At 40.8% G+C, this 19,310-nt stretch overlaps 2 protein-coding genes across 3 annotated transcripts in view; both read left to right on the forward strand.

Moving 5' to 3' along the window:
* The window catches only part of adcy3a (adenylate cyclase 3a), a 67,267-nt gene extending 58,232 nt beyond the window's left edge, over positions 1–9,035 (forward strand). Inside the window, exon 21 of the mRNA XM_028471114.1 lies at positions 8,151–9,035. Coding sequence (XP_028326915.1) covers positions 8,151–8,330 — 180 coding nt within the window. The 3' untranslated portion in view covers positions 8,331–9,035. The remainder of the gene's footprint in view (positions 1–8,150) is intronic.
* A 4,724-nt stretch (positions 9,036–13,759) lies between these two features.
* The window catches only part of wdr26a (WD repeat domain 26a), a 36,161-nt gene continuing 30,610 nt past the window's right edge, over positions 13,760–19,310 (forward strand). For both annotated transcript variants that reach the window (XM_028470249.1, XM_028470250.1), the window contains exon 1: positions 13,760–14,444. In XM_028470249.1, coding sequence (XP_028326050.1) covers positions 14,104–14,444 — 341 coding nt within the window. In that variant the 5' untranslated portion in view covers positions 13,760–14,103. The remainder of the gene's footprint in view (positions 14,445–19,310) is intronic.

The raw sequence follows: 19,310 nt of genomic DNA on the forward strand, positions 1-19,310 counted from the left end.
AAACTCACCTGTTTTCAGGAGTTTTAGCCCTCTGAAAAGTCACTTTCAGAGCATTCCTTAGAACAGGCTGTTTTTTTTGGCCTTCATGCATATGCATGAGTGGGCTTAAACACGCACGCTGTTTCAGCATGTGTGTTTATCACAGCAGCAGCGTCAGTAAATCATTAATAGTCTTCCATCTCCTCCTCACCTCTTCTGATTACAGAAATAGTCCATTTAAGACAATAGTCCATTGTTTTGTCCAGCTGCTGCGTCGCATTGGGTCACAAACGCGTCAGATCATCCCATAAAGGCGATACGAGGCGGTATTACGGCTACTAAAGATGGAACTGATTGTGACCGCTTGCGCTGCGCTGCAGAGACGTAAACTCTCAACTTTTAGCTGAGTCAGCTGTTTCAAACACTCACATGAGCTGCTACTTTGCTTTCTTGTCATCCGCACCACTTCTGACCACAGGAATAGTACATTTAAGACAATAGTCCATTGTTTTATCAAACCACTGCATCGCATTGGGTCACAAACATGTCAGATCATCCTATAAAAGCAATACAAGGTGGTATAACAGCTACTAAAGTGATAAATGATGGTGAGTGCTCTTCGGATTATCTACACTAGTACAGTGCCCATCGGTAGTATGCATTTTTATAGTGGGAGCTTAAGTAGAGTTGTCAATTATGGCCAAATGAGTATGTGTTTGAAGGTTGGATGTACAAAGAGGTGTACATACTCTGCACCCGGAAATAAACCCCTTTATAACAGTACAGAGTAAAATAGCATGTGCGATTTCCCTGGTTTAATTCTATGGGACATGCGCATGATAATTGTTTGTTGTTTTTTTTTTACTCATTTTTATATTTTTTTTGTTTGGTGTATTTTTCTGTAATGTATGTTTTTTGGAGTCATTATGTGCATTTTTGTATCTTTCTGTTGTGTTTTTGTGCTTTTTTTGTATAATTGTTTTTTTGTTGCCATTGTAGTGTGATTTGAAATTTGTAAAAAAAAAAAAACAAGATAGAAAAACTGGTTATAGTTTACCATCCTCCTGGTCCATATTCAGAGTTTCTCTCTGGACTCTGCCCTTCCTGCTCCCCCCACTTCCCCCCCCTACCTCACCCTCTGACCCCCCACCTACCCTGAAGATCAATGAAAGAGATGTGTGCCAGCTATTCAAGAGACAAAAGATCAAAAAGGCTCCAGGACCAGACGGAGTATCTCCCTCCTGCCTGAAAGCCTGTGCTGAGCAGCTGGCCCCCATCTTCACACGGATCTTCAATACATCACTGGAGCTGTGTGAAGTACCATCCTGCTTCAAAAGCTCCAGCATCATCCCAGTCCCAAAGAAACCTGCCATCACAGGACTTAATGACTATCGACCCATTGCCCTGACGTCCGTAGTCATGAAGTCCTTTGAGAGGCTGGTACTGAGCCACCTGAAGGACATCACAGGACCCCTGCTGGACCCCCTGCAGTTTGCCTATCGGGCAAACAGGTCTGTCGAGGATGCAGTCAACATGGGACTGAACTACATCCTGCATCACCTCGACTCCCCAGGGACCTACGCTAGGATCCTGTTTGTGGATTTCAGCTCTGCGTTCAACACCATCATCCCGGACATCCTTCACCAGAAACTCACCCAGCTCACAGTGCCGGCCTCCACCTGTCAGTGGATCACCAACTTCCTGACTGACAGGAAGCAGCAAGTAAGGCTGGGAGGCATCACATCCAGCACCCGGTCACTCAGCACTGGCGCCCCTCAGGGGTGTGTTCTCTCCCCACTGCTATTCTCCCTCTACACCAATGACTGCACCTCAGGGGACCCCTCTGTGAAACTCCTGAAGTTTGCAGACGACACCACCGTCATCGGTCTCATCAGGGATGGGGACGAGTCTGCCTTCAGACTGGAGGTGGAACAGCTGGCTCTCTGGTACAGTCAGAACCATCTGGAACTGAACCCGCTCAAGACTGTGGAGATGACAGTGGACTTCAGGAGAAATCCGCCCCCACTCACCCCCCTTACCATTCTGAATAGCAAAGTGGCTACCGTGGACTCCTTCAGGTTCCTGGGATCCACAATCTCACAGGACCTGAAGTGGACCTCCCACATAGACACAACCAGGAAAAAGGCACAGCAGAGGATGTACTTCCTGCGACAGCTGAGGAAGTTCAACCTGCCCCAGGAGCTGCTGACCATGTTCTACACCTCCATCATTCAGTCTGTTCTGTGCACCTCCATCACTGTCTGGTTTGGATCTACAACCAAACTAGACAGACACAGACTACAACGGATAATCAGGACTGCAGAAAAGATCATTGGTGTTCATCTGCCCTCCATCCAAGACTTATACCTGTCCAGGGTCAGGAAACAGGCAGGTAGCATCACTGCAGACCCCTCTCACCCTGCACACAATCTGTTTAAACTCCTCCCCTCCGGCAGACGCTACAGATCACTGTACGCCAAAACTACCCGCCATAAAAACAGTTTCTTCCCCCAGGCTATCACTCTGATCAACACTATACAGTCAAAGAGTGTCAGACCTGTTTCTGTTACTGTGAAATAACCTGGAACTAAACATATCAACCCTGGAACAACCTGTCACTGCGAAATGTTCATGGACATAATTTTTTCATTTAAATGTTCACCTGCACTACTCATCAATGCACTACTGCACTATTATCTTATTATTATTATTATTGTATTTTTATTTTATTTCATTATTATTATTATTATTATTATTATTATTATTATTATTATTATTATTACTATTATCATTATCTTGTTAGTTTTATTTAGTTTGCACATATTAGTCTAACTACTCTTATATTTATGTTTATACTTCTTTTTTTTAAATTTATTTTTCTTTATTTTATTTATTTTTTCTTTATTCTAGTTGATTGTTATTATTTAATGTTACACTACCTGAGAGAGCACAGGTCACCAAAAGAAATTCCTCGTGTGTATTCATTCACCCCTGGCCAATAAAGTTGATTCTGATTCTGATTCTGATACAAAGCTCGACATGATCAAGCTCCTGTATATCTTAGAGACCTGTTAGTGCCCTATTGTTTGAGCAGATCACTCCGCTCTCAGTTTGCTGGCCTTCTGGAAGTTCCTAACGTAGAACAGGAGCAAGAGCTTTCAGCTACCAGGCCCCTCGCCTTTGTAACCAGCTTCCAATCTCAGTAAGGGAGGCTGCTACTCTCTCCACCTTTAAGGCTAAACTCAAAACCTACTTATACGCTGAAGCGTATACTGTATAATAGCATTAACTTAACGGCTAGAGTGAACATGGGCTTGTCCGTTAACGGTCACATTTTAGAGTCCTTGGAGCCGCCGTTAGATTTCATATAAACGGGAAGAGATTCAAATTCTGATGTAGCTGGATTTACAGGCCGCATTAACAGGACTGAATCATAACATAATCTGATCGCTAGAGCGAACATAGGCTCGTCTGTAAACGGTTGCATTTTCTGGTTCAATAAATGGGAAGAGATTCGAATTCTGATGGAGCTGGTTTGGATTTACAGTCCGCACAAACAGGACTGAATCATAACATAATCTGATCGCTAGAGCGAACATAGGCTCGTCTGTAAACTAATGGCTTCTACCACCATGCCCAGGCTACTGACTTTTACCACCAGGCCCAGGTTACAGGCTACAGCCTTCTACATCCAGTCCAAGGCTACAGGCTACAGCCTTCTACCACCATGCTACAGGATTCTACAGCCGGGCCTAAGCTATAGCCTTCTACCAGCAGCCTACAGGCTACAGCCTCCAACCACAAGGCCCAGGATACAGTTTTCAACCACCAGGACCAGGCTACAGCCTTCTACCACGAGGATAGAGGCTACAATGCTTCTACCACTAGGCCCAGGCTACAGCCTTCTACCACTGGGATAGATGGTACAGGCTTCTACCAATAAGACCAAGCTACAGGCTTCTACCACCATGTCCAGGCTACAGCCTTCTACCACCAGGCCCAGGCTACAGGATCCAACCACCAGGCTACTGGCTTTTAACACCAGGCCCAGGCTACAGACTACCGCCTTCTACCACCAGATCCAGGCTACAGGTTACAGCCTGCTACCACCAGACCCAGAAATATTGTTTACTTTTTTGTTTTTTATTGCCATTGTAGTGTGATTCTTGAGTCATTTTGTGTATCTTTGTGATTGAAGGCAGTAGCCTGTAGCTACCGCCTTCAATCACTAGGCCCAGGCTATAGCATTCTACCACCAAGCTACTGGCTTCTACCACTAGGCCCAGGTTACAGCCTTCTTCCACTTTGCTCCAGTCTTCTACCACTAGGCCCAGGCTACAGCCTACTACCACCAGGCCCATGCTACAGGCTTCAACCTCTAGGCTACTGGCTTTTACCACCAGGCCCAGGCTACAGGTTACAACATTCTACCACCAGGCCCAGGCTACAGCCTTCTACCACAAAACTATCGCCTTCAATCACCACACCAGAGCTACAGGCTACAGCTTTCTACCACCAGGACAGGGCTACAGGTTACAGCCTTCTACCATCATTTCCAGCCGACAGGCTACAGGCTTCTACCACCAGGCCGAGATTACAGACTTCTACCAGTAGGCTAGAAGCTTTTGCCACCGGGCCCAGGCTACAGGCTAGAGCAGGGGTCCCCAACTGGCGGACCGGTGTCCAGGTCCGGACCCCAAGACCTTTTTATCCGGACCTCCAAACATTTTTGTTTAAAAGTACTGGAATAATAATTTAAAAAAATTTTTTTACCGAAAGTTATTTTTGAACAGGCGTGCGCATGTGCAGCTATGTCTGTGTTGGGTCCTTTGGAAAAGCCGGTGTCCGGAGATATCATAAACTTTGGCTTGTACACACATTACTATAAGATACGTGAATGAATTATGGCGTTGTCAAAAATTAGAAAAGTGGACTCTGAAAACCGCATCTTTCGAGATGAGTGGACTGAGACGTATGCTTTCATTTTGCCTTCATCGAGTTCTACACGACCCGTGTGTCTTATTTGTTCAGAGTCTGTTGCTGTTGTTAAAAGTGGAAACATCAAGCGGCATTTCGAGACAAGACACAAAACTTTCAACGAAAATTACCCGCCAGGATCACATGCGAGGACGAGGAAAATTGGTGAGCTAAAAGGACAGTATGAGCGTTCAACACGGGTGATAGCACAGTCCCTTACAGCACAGCAACGAGCCTACGAGTGCTCACTTCGAGTACAATGGATTTTGGGAAAACATAAAAAGCCTTTTACTGACTCCGGAATGGTGAAAGAGTGTATGGAGGCGTTGGCCGACACGCTTTTTGAGGGTAAAGAAGGACAGCAGCTAAAACAAAAGGTTCGTCAGATTCCCTTATCATCCACAACAACAACTAGAAGAGCTGAGCTACTGTCGGAGGATGTGCAGTCCCAGCTTGACAGCGCCATCCAAAGTGTGCCGTGCATTGCGTTAGCTGCTGATGAATCAACTGACGTGAGTGACGCTCAGCTCTTGGTGTATGTCCGATTCTATCATCAAGAGACTAAAACATTTGTAGAGGACATTTTAGGCGTCACAGCTTTGAAAACGCACACCAGGGGAGAGGACATACAGTATATTTGGCCATAAAGGAAATGCTAACACAGAGGAGAATCGATGTAAAAGATGTTGTCTCCATCACCACTGACGGGGCACCGTCTATGATGGGAAAAGAAAAGGGTGCAGTTAATCGACTGAAAGAGGACAACCCAGAGCTCTTGTCATATCACTGCATTATCCACACGTCTGTTCTCTGCTCCACATTTTCAGAGCATCATGCAGAAGCTATGAACACCATCACCAAACTAGTTTACTTTCTCAGGGCTTCATCAGCTCACCAGCATCGTCTGCTCAGGGAGTTCTTAGCAGAAGTAGATGCTCCTGCCAATGACCTACTCTTGCACTCCAATGTCAGATGGTTGAGTAAAGGAAAAGTGCTGGCACGCTTTCGGAAGATAAGGAATGAAATTAAAGATGTCCTTGCACAACAAAAGAGTCACAAGGCTCAGATGTTTTTGCACTTTTTAGAAGAGGACAGTAACATGGACACACTGGCCTTTCTGGTTGACATCACAGGACACTTAAATGACCTTAATCTGAAGCGTCAAGGAAAAGACAATTCTGTGTGTGACTTGGTGGCTGCTGTCCAGTCTTTATCAGGGGAAACTGGACATTCTGAAAATGGATCTTGAGCAGGACTGTACACATTTTCCTTCACTGAAGGAGATACAGGAAAGCAATGTCACTGCTCATTCTGACTTTATCCAAAAGTTGATTGAAAACTTTAGGGCTCGTTTTGATGGCTTTACATTGGGAGATCAGCTGATGCTCTTTGTAAGGAGTCCATTTTTTGTTAAGAATGTTATCTCTGTCTCAAAGGAGGCAATACATGTGTACAAATGGGCTAATGCACAGGCCCTTCAAATGGAGCTATTAGATTTACAGGCTGATGTAGTGTTAAGAGAGCAATGTGAATCCTCTGACCCTGTCACATTTTGGCTGCAGACTGTGCCAAAGGCAAAGTTTCCTGTACTTAACAAAGTGGCGGTGTACACATTAACAATGTTTGGCTCTACCTATAGCTGTGAGTCAGCCTTCTCTATGCTAAACATCATTAAGAATAAGTACCGCTCACAACTGACCAATGACCATGTGCATGTATGTCTGAGAATTGCTTTGACACCATTCCTACCCAGATTTAAGAGATTGGCTGCCAGTGTCCATGCAAATTTCTCACACTGAGCCAAGTTCACAAACTTGCTTGTTTACAAAAATGTTTACTTATTTTTTATTGCACTAATAGAAGTATTGTTTTACATTTTTATATATAATCAATATGAGGTGCAACATTTGCACTTTTGAAATGCAATGTTTGCAAGTTTATGTGCATTAGCAGCTGTTTACAACACTGAATGTATTTTTTCTGAGTGGTCATGAAAGTAATAATTTGCACCTAATGTATTAAGACATTCAGTATTTATTTTTATGCTTCCTGTTGCTGTTATTGATTTTGAAAGGTTTGATATGTACTAAAAGGAAATAATATACTTGAATGAATTTCAACAAAATGAGTTGAATAAATTTAAAGATAAAGATAGTTTTACTGTCAACTTGTTGACATGGTTACAATTTAATAAAAGGACAAAAAACTGAATTATTGTTGGGTGTTTTTGGATGACCGGACCCTCGTCTACTGGGCTGATCGCGTTAGTGGACCTCTTGCCAATTTAGTTGGGGACCCCTGGGCTAGAGCAATCTACCACAAGGCTCATGCTACAGGTTTCTAACACAAGGCAGAGATTACATTTTTCTACCACCTGACTCAGGCTGTAGCCTTCTACCACCAGGCCAGGGTTACAGGCTTCTAGTACCAAGCCCAGGCTATAGCCATCAGGCTAAGGCTACAGTCTAGAGCCATTTACCACAAGGCCCAAACTAATGGCTTCTACCACCATGCCCAGGCTACAGCCTTCTGCCACCAGGCCCAGGCGACAGGATCCAACCACCAGGCTACTGGGTTGTACGACCAGGCCCAGGCTACAGGCAACCGCCTTCTACCACCAGGCCCAGAAACATTGTTTACTTTTTACGTCATTGTGTATTTTTGTACCTTTCAGTTGTGTTTTTGTGCAATTTTGTGTAATTATTTTTTATTGCCATTGTAGTGTGATTCTGTTGTCATTTTATGTATTTTTTTGTATAAAGACTGAGTTTTGTGTATTTTGAGTCATTTTCATATTTTTATTGTTGTTGTTGTGTGTGAGAGAGAGACTCACAGAAAATAAGGAACAGTCAAAAAGTACGGTATGTTTCCTCAAAAGAGAAGTCCACAAGAGCTCTTCCTCTCTCTCACTCATGTGTTTGCATTCCGTGTTTGATTGGCTGTGTGCGCAGCGATTGGCTCTGGCTGCACACATGACTCTAGAGTTTCCGCATTATGACGACAACGCGAGAAAAATCCAACTCGCCCGTTTAGAGCTGACTTTTTACAAAATGTGGAATAGTAAGGGAGGGAGGGAACAGAACTTTTCCAACTGTGGCAAAAGTGATGTATGTCACTGTAGCAAAACTATTATAAAGTTAATTTTCATAACACCGCCCCTTTCACACCTACAGTATTTTGTGTGTGTGTCCCAGGTGGTGGAGGACTGCTACAACATCCTTAAGGAATATGGTTTCCGCTTTGTGAGAAGAGGACCCATCTTTGTGAAGGGGAAAGGCGAACTGCTGACCTATTTTCTGAAGGGAAGGGACAAGCAAGGCTCCTTCATCAATGGTTCGTCTGTCACGTTGCCTCATCAGGTGGTGGACAGCTAAAGACTTTGGACTCACACACACACACTCTCCCACTCACCTGATAATGAATGTAAGCCATTTTCCCCATTATGTTTAATTTTTTTAAAATGTGAACTGCACATTTGGAAGGAAAGCCTGCAATGTACTCGTACATTAACTATTGGCCGGATCACTGCGTCAGTCAGATGGGGTTTCTCTGCGTTTCCCATATTTCCCCTTTTACTCATTGATTTTCAGTAACAAGCACAGTGATCAGTACTGCCTCTCTCCAGGAAAAAAAAAGATCTTTCAATTTTTCTGCTTTTTCCAGACTTTGGGCAGATAATCTGTTTTCCACTGTAAAATAAGTTCAACATGACCTTTTCATTGAGTGTATTATTCAGGTTAGCCGTGCAATAGACTGGGGTCCTGTTTAGTTTATAAACCTCAGATATTCATAACCCAGTGTCATTTTAGCACAACTTAGAAATACAGGTGTGATTGTACCTCCAATTCAAACTGGTTAGACTTGGTTTGGAATGGAATGGATTGGTCCAGGTATCATTATGTAGAAAACCAAAAGTGTGACTGAAGTTATTTTGTCAATGATTTGTTGGTAAATGAATGATGATCTTGTGTTGTTTTAGAGCCTTAGCTCATCTGTTGAATGCTTTAGGTCAGATATGAGCAACTGGTGGCCTTCAATTGAAGTTTGTGCGGCCCCCAAAGTAACTTCAAAAGACGACTTCAAAAACACACATTAGGACAACAAAAAATACTCAAAATTATAGAAAAATATGCAAAACAGCAACAAAACTACATATAAATTACTCCAAAAACACAATAGGACAACAAAAATGCACGAACTCACTTGCAAAACATACAAGACGACTACAAAACCACACAAAATGACTCACAAAATACATGCAATGAATCTAGAAACACAAAACAACAGAAGCTAAAATTCACTAAATGACTCCAGAAACCACAAACACACACTTAAATAAGATAGAAACACACACACAAAGCCTTTGTTGTCTCCTGTGATAATGCTCAGATTGGTCATTATTCTAATGTTGACCTTAATGTTGATCATGTGACCCTCAGATCAGAGACAGTCACATGTTTATGGCCCCGCTGTGATAACAGTTGCTCATCTCTGCTTTAGGGCTTTAGGATCTGACGCGTCAGCAATAGAGTGAGCACAGTCTTCTGTCAGTGTGTGTGCGTGTGCGTGAGTGTGTTGATTGTACCACATTTTAGTCTTTTCAGGATAAAGGTACGTAGTTTCTTCTCCTACACAGCTGACTTTGTCATTTGATGAAGAACAATGGTTGGGGCATTCCTTCTCTGAAATCCGTATTTTTCTATGTCCTATTTAAAGACAGGCGAGGACTGAATATGTTCTCATTGTAAATAGAGAAATAGAGCTCAGGCAGTGTTTGTCAGAGTTATTTATTGACTGCTGGGAATGTGTCTTGTTTGTTCTTATATATACATGTGAAAGTGCCAATGATGAAGGAAAGCCAAACCTCCGTCTAGCCTGAGCTGATACAGTATGTAAAGCAGTCTCAGTATTAGGGAGGAAGAATGCACTTTGGATTGTTTGTCCCATGTGTTGTTGTGTGCAACACTTTTTTTGAGCTAAGCACGAAGAGAAGATCAGTTCTGGGGCGGTTTCCACACCAGCAAGACCAGTTAGAAAACCATCAAAACACGCAGCCCAGTGCATCTCATGGTGTTTGGATTCCATACTTCAGCGATCTGCTCACACACACTGAGGACTGGATCCCAATCCTTGTTTTTAAGATGGATAATTTTTTGTGTACCCTCTTTTTCATAAGGTGGCTCATTAAAAAGTGTGATGATGGAATAGTGTCCGTGTTTCTATTGAGAACCTCCGGCACAGACTGGAGAAGCAGAACATGACTCATCTACACGAGCAGTGATGAAGTGTGACCACTAAAGCTTCTTCATCACACACACCTACACAAATCTGTTCCTGACTCCATGTCAGCAATCTGTCAGCTGAGGTTTCTGACACAGTCTCTTTAATCCAGGAATTTGTGTACAATTATTCTGTGGTGTCTGGAATAGTCTATAGCAAGTCTGTAGCTCTAAACTGGAAGCAGTGGAAAGAGATTTTAGACAATTATTTGCCAAGAAAATAAAATTACAGAAAATAATCCTGAAGTCATCAGCTACCAGCTACATTATGTGTCTTGATGTTTGAAAGAAAGCTAACGAAATGGCAAAGTTATATTCTTAGTAAAAAAAAATCAAACCTTTACTAGTACTACTAGTAACACAAAGTTTTTTACTAGTCGACAACTTTGCTTTACTAGTAAGGTCTATTCGTGCACTATTGCTGGGGGCCTTTAAGAAACTGAGAATGTATATATTTTTACAGTTTGATCCCAGTTTTGCTTATTTTTTACCTGCATCTGCAACTACACCAAACTTGCCATATTTTGCCCTATACACTTTCGCTTGTCATGCCTTTGCTCCTTTTAATGCATTTTTGCTACATTACTCCCATTTCTGCCACTTTTCCATCAAATTTCAATGCCTTTTCTGCAAATTTTTCTCACTTGCAAAATATTTTTGGCACTTTAACCCCTTTTACAATGTATTTCCCACCTAATGTCATATATGTTGACCCATTATTGTCACTTTTAACCTCTTCACCATATTTAATACTTAATTTTGCTAATTTAACCACATTCACAATTGTTCATGCCCATTATTTGCCAGTTTGAACTAAGTGCTCCAGTATTAACTATTTTTTTTACAAGGAGGGCAAGACACAAAAGGTCATCCAAGCACATTAATAGAGAGGCGAAGGGAAGGAAAAGATGTGGTAGAAAAGAGTGTACAAGCAATAGAGATTAACGTGCCCTGGGGAGGATTGTGAAACAAAATTCATTCAAAAATGTGGGGGAGATTCACAAAGAGTGGACTGCAGCTAGAGTCAGTGCTTCAAGAACCACCACGCACAGACGTATGCAAGACATGGGTTTCAGCAGTTGCATTTCCTTGTGTCAAGCCACTCTTGAACAAGAGACAGCGTCAGAAGTGCCTCGCCTCGGCTAAAGACAAAAAGGACTGGACTGCTGCTGAGTGGTCCAAACTTATGTTCTCTGATGAAAGTACATTATGCATGTCCTTTGGAAATCAAGGTCCCAGAGTCTGGAGGAAGAGAGGAGAGGCACAGAATCCATGTTGCTTGAGGTCGAGTCATGTCATGTGCTGGTATTTGTCCACTGTGTTTCCTTAGGTTCAAGGTCAATGCACCCATCTACCAGGAAGTTTTAGAGCACTTCATGCTTCCTGCTGCTGACCAACTTTATGGAGATGTAGATTTCATTTTCCAACAGGACTTGGCACCTGCACACAGTGCCAAAGCTACCAGTACCTGGTTTAAGGACCATACATCCCTGTTCTTGATTGGCTAGCAAACTCGCCTGACCTGAGTGCTGTACATGCTCATACTTTTCAGTTGGCCAACATTTCTAGAAATCTTTTTTTTGTATCGATCTTATAAGTAATATTCTAATTTTCTGAGATACTGAATTTGGGATTTTCATTAGATATAATCATCAAAATTAAAAAAAATAAACATTTGAAATATATCAGTGTAATGTAATTAATATAATATACAAGTTTCACTTTTTGAATGGAATTACTGAAATAAATCAACTTTTTCATGATAGTCTAATTATATGACCAGCACCTGTAAATCAATGTGGTTATCACAGATTCGTAGAACAATGGACCATCATTTTGCTGCTTTATGTATGGACCCCAAAAAGCTCCCCTCTTTTTTTCCCCTTATAGATGGCCCTGTCTCCACATGACTGTTCTTCAATGTTCATGTCTGTGTTAAACCACCTTCAGGTACACTGGGGGTCCCAGTCTCTGGAACCTTTATTTTGGGGTTCGTGGGCTGAAAAGGTTGAGAACCACTGCACTATTGCACCAAAACCCATTACTAGTAAACAAAGTTTTTGTTTACTAGTACTATTATTGAGAATTCGAGTGTACTAGTAAACAAAGTTTTTGTTTACTAGTACACTCAAATTCTCAATAATAGTACTAGTAAATTGCTTTTAGTCTACAAGTAGGACTAGTAAAGCCAAAATATGCTTAAACTGCTTTCCATATTCTTAAAATATGTTTCTAGTAAAACAAATCAGGGAGAGCAATGACAAAAGTTATCAGAGGAAAGGAGGCGCTTGTGGTTAGCGAAGCTAGACCAGGATCTACGAGAGAAAAATCTGGACAATATTTGTTCGGCCCATTTCTTGTCAGGTAAGTGAATTGTTAATAGCAGCGGCTCTTAACTAATTTTCTAGTGTGATTATGATAATTCATATCAAGCTACTGCATGTGGCATTATTGATTTAATATAATCACATTTTAGCCTGCTACAGTAGCAACACAGTTCTTAAAATGTAGAGCTAAAATGTGATGCATTTGTCAGTGTATTCCAGGTAAAAGGTCTGACCTTTATCAAAAGAATGGTTTGGGTTAAAACCAGGTAGTTTATGATATCAGGATACACAAAAGATAGAAGACTCTCCGGTTCGTCATTGATCCAAGGTGAGGAAGTAAACTCGTATGGATCTGCACCACCAATACATTTTTCAAAATATTGTGCCCCTTCCTGTGGCCCAAGTCCTTCCCTGTATGCCTTTGCATCTATAATGCATTTGGAGGAGCTTTTCTGTGGTTTTGGACATTTATCCATTCCAAAGTTCACCTCCGAATGCCTCCAATATGGCCGCACATCCGGGTGACTGCCCAGAACGTGAGTAGGTGCACTTGGCAAATGTGTAAAAACACACACACACACACCGCATTGTAAAAGGGGGTCGACAAAGAGGTGAAGACAATGATTTTTGGAACAGAAAACAGGAGTGAAAAAGGGCTCTGAAAGTCACCCTGTCATGTTGATTATCGCAGGACCAGATAATGGTGAAGGTTGGGGGGGTCAAACCCCCACTCCTGGATTGTGAAGTGTAGGTAAGCCATCATAGAACAACCGAGTCAGACAGAAGAACAAGGGAGTCAGATAGAGAAACATGTATTTTACATCTGGAGCAGTTTCATGCGAAGGAAGCAGAGAACCACGATTGTGCTTGTCGCTTTACATGTATCAGGGTTATTAATTATGTGAATAAATCTCGTCATCTGTGTCAGGTGATGAAAGAAAGAAACTGACTGATGTCCAGGTCTACACTGACATTAGTCAAGTGTTCCCGTGCACTTCTAAACTAGAACTGAGTACATGTACTCTAAATTTGAGTACTAGTAGAAATTACTACGAGTATAAATATGATATCGGAACTATCAACAAAAGGGATTTCAATAACAGCCACATTACTGGTGCATTCAAAATCCGGGTAAACAGCGCCTCCGGCGGTGACGTAGCGCACAGGGGACGTGAAGGAATTTCCGCTGACGTCAGCGCGTATGGCCATAACGGTGATGCAGCTGTCTGAGAGCAACAATAACAAGCGCAGTCCGACGGCTCGGTCCCAGCTTCACTGCGGCTGACAGCCTCCAGGCCTGCCTCCAGTCTCGCTATGCGTCCGCACACAGCTCTCTAAAGGCCGCCTCCGGACCTCCGTCACATCACCACCGGGTCACACACGGAAACAGAGCCGCAGGAGAGCACGGCCGGGTCGGGGCTGCATCTGGGTCAGTGGGCCTGTCGGTGGCGGCTCCGGTGTTGTTGTTCTTCCCGCTGTGACCCTTCGCCTCTGTAGTTACTAGCTGTACTCGCTGTGTGTGCTGCTTAACCCGGGATAACATGCAGTCCAACGGGGCAGGACAGGACCGAGACTCGGAGCTGTCCTGTAGGAACGGAGCCCAGAACGGAGACTCGTCCTCCACCGGGGAAGCTCACTCTAACGGACTAGTGTCAGTGTCCAACAATGACAACACTGTCAGCAACAACAACAACAACGGAATGTCCAGCCAGGCCCCAAACAACAACAACAACAGCAGCAACAACAGCAACAGCAACAGCACCAGCACCAGTACAAGTCCAACAGAGAGCAGCACAGGCCTCAAGAAGAAGAAACGACTGTCCAAGTGTGAGGAGGACGTGATCCGCCTCATAGGACAGCACCTACACGACCTGGGTCTCAAGTATGCGTGTGTGTGTGCTGACCCAGTAAAACCCTCAGTCTGTATTAGTTTATTATATATATATATATATATATATATATATATATATATATATATATATATATACACACACATATAGTGGTGTGTGTGATGACCCTGTATGACCCTCAGTTTCAGAGCGTAGACACATAACATAACTATGTGTTAGTCTCACACACACACACACACACACACACACACACACACACACACACACACACACATATATATATATACAGCCCTACATCCTACATAACATAATAAACAATAATACAGACTGAGGGTCATACTGGGTCATCACACACTATATATATATATACTGTACACACACATTTATTGAGTTTTTGTTGTTTAGTTGGTTTTTTAAGTCAATTTATGTTATTTTTCCTGTCATTTTGTCTGTTTTGGTTTTGTGTGTTATGAGTTGTTTTGTGTGTTTTTGGAGTTACTCATTTCCCCAAGGAGCCGTCTGTCTGTCTGTCTGTAATTTGGTGAGCTGGGTCAAGTTGGGTCAACTTAACTAAGGATGTGGAGTAAAACGGCAAATGAATTTGTTTATGTAAAAGTAATTGGTTATGAATTATTGTGATATTTACAAAAAAATTACGCTAAGCCAGAAAATTATATTTTATAAGCTCTGGTTTGTTGTCTTGCCAACAAAGTAATTGTGATTGTTGCAGACTATGTAGAGATGGGCAACTTTAATCACAGCGGTGCCACAAAAAAGTGATCATCTGATCTGAGGGTCACATGGTCAGTGTTCATGGCAGTATTAGAATAACAACCAGGCTTTGTGTATTTTTGGTGTCATTGTGTGTGTTCTTTTGTATATTTTTGTATTTTTGTTGGCTATTTCTATATATTTTACTCCTATTTTATACACCAAGGAGGTAATGTTTTCACCGGCAGGAGTTAGAAATAAACGCGAATCAAAATAAATACATTTAGATAACAAAATAAATAAAAATAAATATACTTAAATAAAAAAAAAAGATAATATTAAGGTTGAATAAATAAATTAGGTAACTACCCAACTTAGCGGCAGCAGAGCCTGTTGGCTAACACTACAAACAGCATGAGTTAATGTTTATGTACATGTTGAGTGCAAAATGAAAATATTTATTTAGCAGTGACATTCCAACAAACGTAGGCTAATTGTTGTGGCTCAGTCTTTTTTTTCCCCTCTGTCGCAGCCATCATATTATGATACAGTATCTATTTTATATTTAAATAAACAGTGAATGTATTCAGTCATTTGTTGGTTCTGCAGCATGCAGTCATGTTTCCTTTTTGACAAATTAGACGTGTTTTATATTTTCTTCTAAGTTTCCATTAATAGTTGCTGCTGCTGCTTGGTGAAGTGAGACGACTCATCTTTTCCGTCTCGTACGTAAAGTCTGTAGCACGTGTACTAGGGCTGAACGATTTTGGAAAAATAATCCATTTGAGATTTTTTTCCTCAATATTGCAATTGTGATTTATAATGCGATTACTTTTTTAAGGGCCTCTTGTCATGTATTTTTCAATAAACACAAGAAATAAATCAATCTGTTTCATAATAAACAACTGCAGATTAATTTAAACTTTAAATAAATGTAAAATATACATTTTAAAGCACAGGTTACAACAATAAAGCAAATAAATCTGTGCCTTTACCTCTTCAACATATCTAACTAACTTCACGTTTCATGAAACATGTAAACATGTGGACTGAATTTAACAGGACAGTACAAGACAGGACAAGAAGAAGAAAAAAAAATAATAATTTAAAAAAATAAATAAATTGCAGCCTTTACGATTAGAAAATTGCGTTTTATGATATCCCGATAATATTGCAAATGCAATTAATTGTTCAGCCCTAATGCGTACCCACTGGGATGCTCATGGTTAACCGTTTAACCCATAACAAAATCTTAGACCAAATATTACTCACGTTTAACTTGTTCAAATTAGGTACTTATGTCAATAAACTCATGAGTAGGGGTGTGTAGACATGTGCAACACAAACTGAAACTTATTTAATATTTGGTTTGTGGAATATACATACATATACAAAAATAAAAATGAGCATCCCTTGTCCTAACGTGTACGATCAGTTAATCTGTGATCTAGCTCACAGGCTTCTGAGGAAAGCCATGAATGGGCACTTTTCCTAAACAGTGATAAAGTCTCTGACTTTCCATTATTTTTGAAAAACAAACAAACAAATGCTGAATTCACATGTGAAACAGATATTCCATCTACAAGTCTACAATTCTACATCTGACCCAGTGATGTTGATAGGTTTTCAATATAGTGAGTCCCTGGGACCCTCAGGTGGTGATTTGAGCGGGTCTCTGGGAAATTCAATGGGTCCCCAATAAAAAAAATTATTTCTTTCTATTTCTTATATTCTTCTATTTCTTAAATTGTAGTGTTAAACTCTCTTAATGGTGGTATGATATGGCTACAATTAGCAGATCATTTCATGTATGTTCAAAATCTATCTGAAATTAAACAAATAGAATTCCAAATCTGAAAAGTTTATTCCACAACAACTGTCCCAGTGGCAGGTTATATTGCACTTTTGTAGCAACATAAAAGAGCACCAAAATAAATTACTAAAATTCAAATGAAAACAAAATGGTGCCTGTTGTACATAAATAAATTATCAATAAAAGTGCTGATTTTAACACAAATGACATCATCACCATCAGTCAAAAAATAAATTGTCACCAAAATAAGACCAGAATCTTCTTGTATGAACATCAACTAAATCAAATGAACTGAGACAATCACTATGAAACTTATAGCACAAAAATGTAACTTAACTAACACAGTGCAAAGTCTGTTGACACAAATAAAATGATGCAGATATGTTTGTGGTGTAATGTAAGCAGCTAATTAACTGGCTAGTTGTTGTAGCGGTAAACTAGCATGTACTCAAGGGGATCATGTCTACACTGATTTAAGACATAAAGGGGTCCGCTGACGGCTAGGTTTCTTTTGCTAGTTACTGTGATTTTAAATATAAGTTGTTGATCACAATGTATTGTACCTAGCAACATCACTGCTTACTACTAAGAAGTTTGTATCTTTGACCTAGGGCCCTATAAAGTCTGTTTTATTTTTTTTTTCTAAATTCCACTCCTGTGAGGAAACAAAATAAATACTAATAAATAAAATTAAAAAAAACTCCTAATTAAACAAAAATGTATGTCAAAAATAAAGTAAGATGCAATTAAAAGGTAGATATAAGTTGTAGTGACCAGTGTTGGAAACGTTACTTTAAAAAAGTAATTAGTTATAGTTACTCACTACTTGTTCAAAAAAGTAACTGCGTTAGTAACTGAATTACTCTATAATAAAAGTAACTAATTACCAAGGAAAGTAACTATTTACGTTACTGTTAAAAAAAAAAAAAAGTTGCTCTATGTCAAATAATTCACATTTTTTAGATGCGTGTGTCGTTGTGAGGTGCTTCATTAAATTAGAGTTGCTTACAACGGATGTTGACAAATTCTTCACTCCTGGATATAATGAACACTTCACATGCACGTTCTTGCCTTTGACCACAATTAATTTAAAGTAGTGTTTGTATCGCCACCTTAAAAATGACAATTTTTCATCAGACTGCTCTGCTGTGTGTGTGTGTGTGTGTGTGTGTGTGTGTCGCGTGTGTGTGTGTCGCGTGTGTCGCATGTGCTGGCACGTCGCCGTAGCCAATCATAATTGCTCACCTTGTTTTTAACCCGCCTCCTCTTGCTGGCACATGTGTAAAAACACTGGCTCTGATTGGCTACTATGAAACATGACGCCGCCAAGGCCAATCATAATCGCTCACCTTGTTTTTAACCCACCTCCTCTTGCTGGCACATGTGTAAAAACACTGGCTCTGATTGGCTACCATGAAACATGACGCCGCCAAGGCCAATCATAATCGCTCACCTTGTTTTTAACCCACCTCCTCACAACAGCTGAGTAAGAAGCCGGGGATGCTTTCGGATAAGTTTATTTAATCAGTGCATGTAACGCACCGCATGTAACATTCAGTAACAATAACGGCGTTGTAACGGCATAAAAAGTAATTAGTTAGATTACGCCGTTACCTCACGCCATTATTTTAAACGCCGTTATTTTAAACCTGTTATTCCAAACACTGGTAGTGACATGGATTATTCAAACTGCTCCTTTTTAATTATTTATATGTCATATAAAGATGTATGAGAACAGCGTTAATGTCACGTAATTTCCTCTCAGGGATCAATGATTTACTGAATCTGATCAGGTTTAATGATTAAGTTCAACTTAGTTTAAATTAACCTAATTTAAATGATCCTATCTTCTGAAGCTCTGATGAGATGTTGTTAGAATGTAACATTCCATTTTTATGCGTCAGGGTCACAGGACGTGTACCTAGCAACATCACTGCTGACCCTTTCTTTCTTTCTCTCTATTTAAAATCAGGCCCCAACATGACACTGAAATGTCTCACATGCATGTTTTGGGACGATATCACACAATTACACACTTTTTTTTCCACCAGAAAGCAGGTTATGGATGTTTAGAATGTGTGACAGATAATCCCATTGAAAACCTCTTGCTGCGTGTAACAATTGGACTAGTGATCATGTTATCTTGTGACTGAAAATGAAGGCAGAGCTTCATCTGAAGTGTGTTTTTAATATGTTGTGTGTGTGGTTCAGATTATTAAGACTGCATTCAAATGTGAAAATGCTCTGGTACAAAGACAGGTTGAGCTGATGGTGTATTAGCTGGAATGATGATCAGTTTAATTGGTGACACATCACGGCTGAAGCATTTCCAATCGCACAGCTGCACAAGGTTTTGTGGTATTTTTCCTGTTAA

The sequence above is a fragment of the Gouania willdenowi genome, chromosome 16, assembly GCF_900634775.1.
Source record: "Gouania willdenowi chromosome 16, fGouWil2.1, whole genome shotgun sequence".
Taxonomy (NCBI): domain Eukaryota; kingdom Metazoa; phylum Chordata; class Actinopteri; order Blenniiformes; family Gobiesocidae; genus Gouania; species Gouania willdenowi.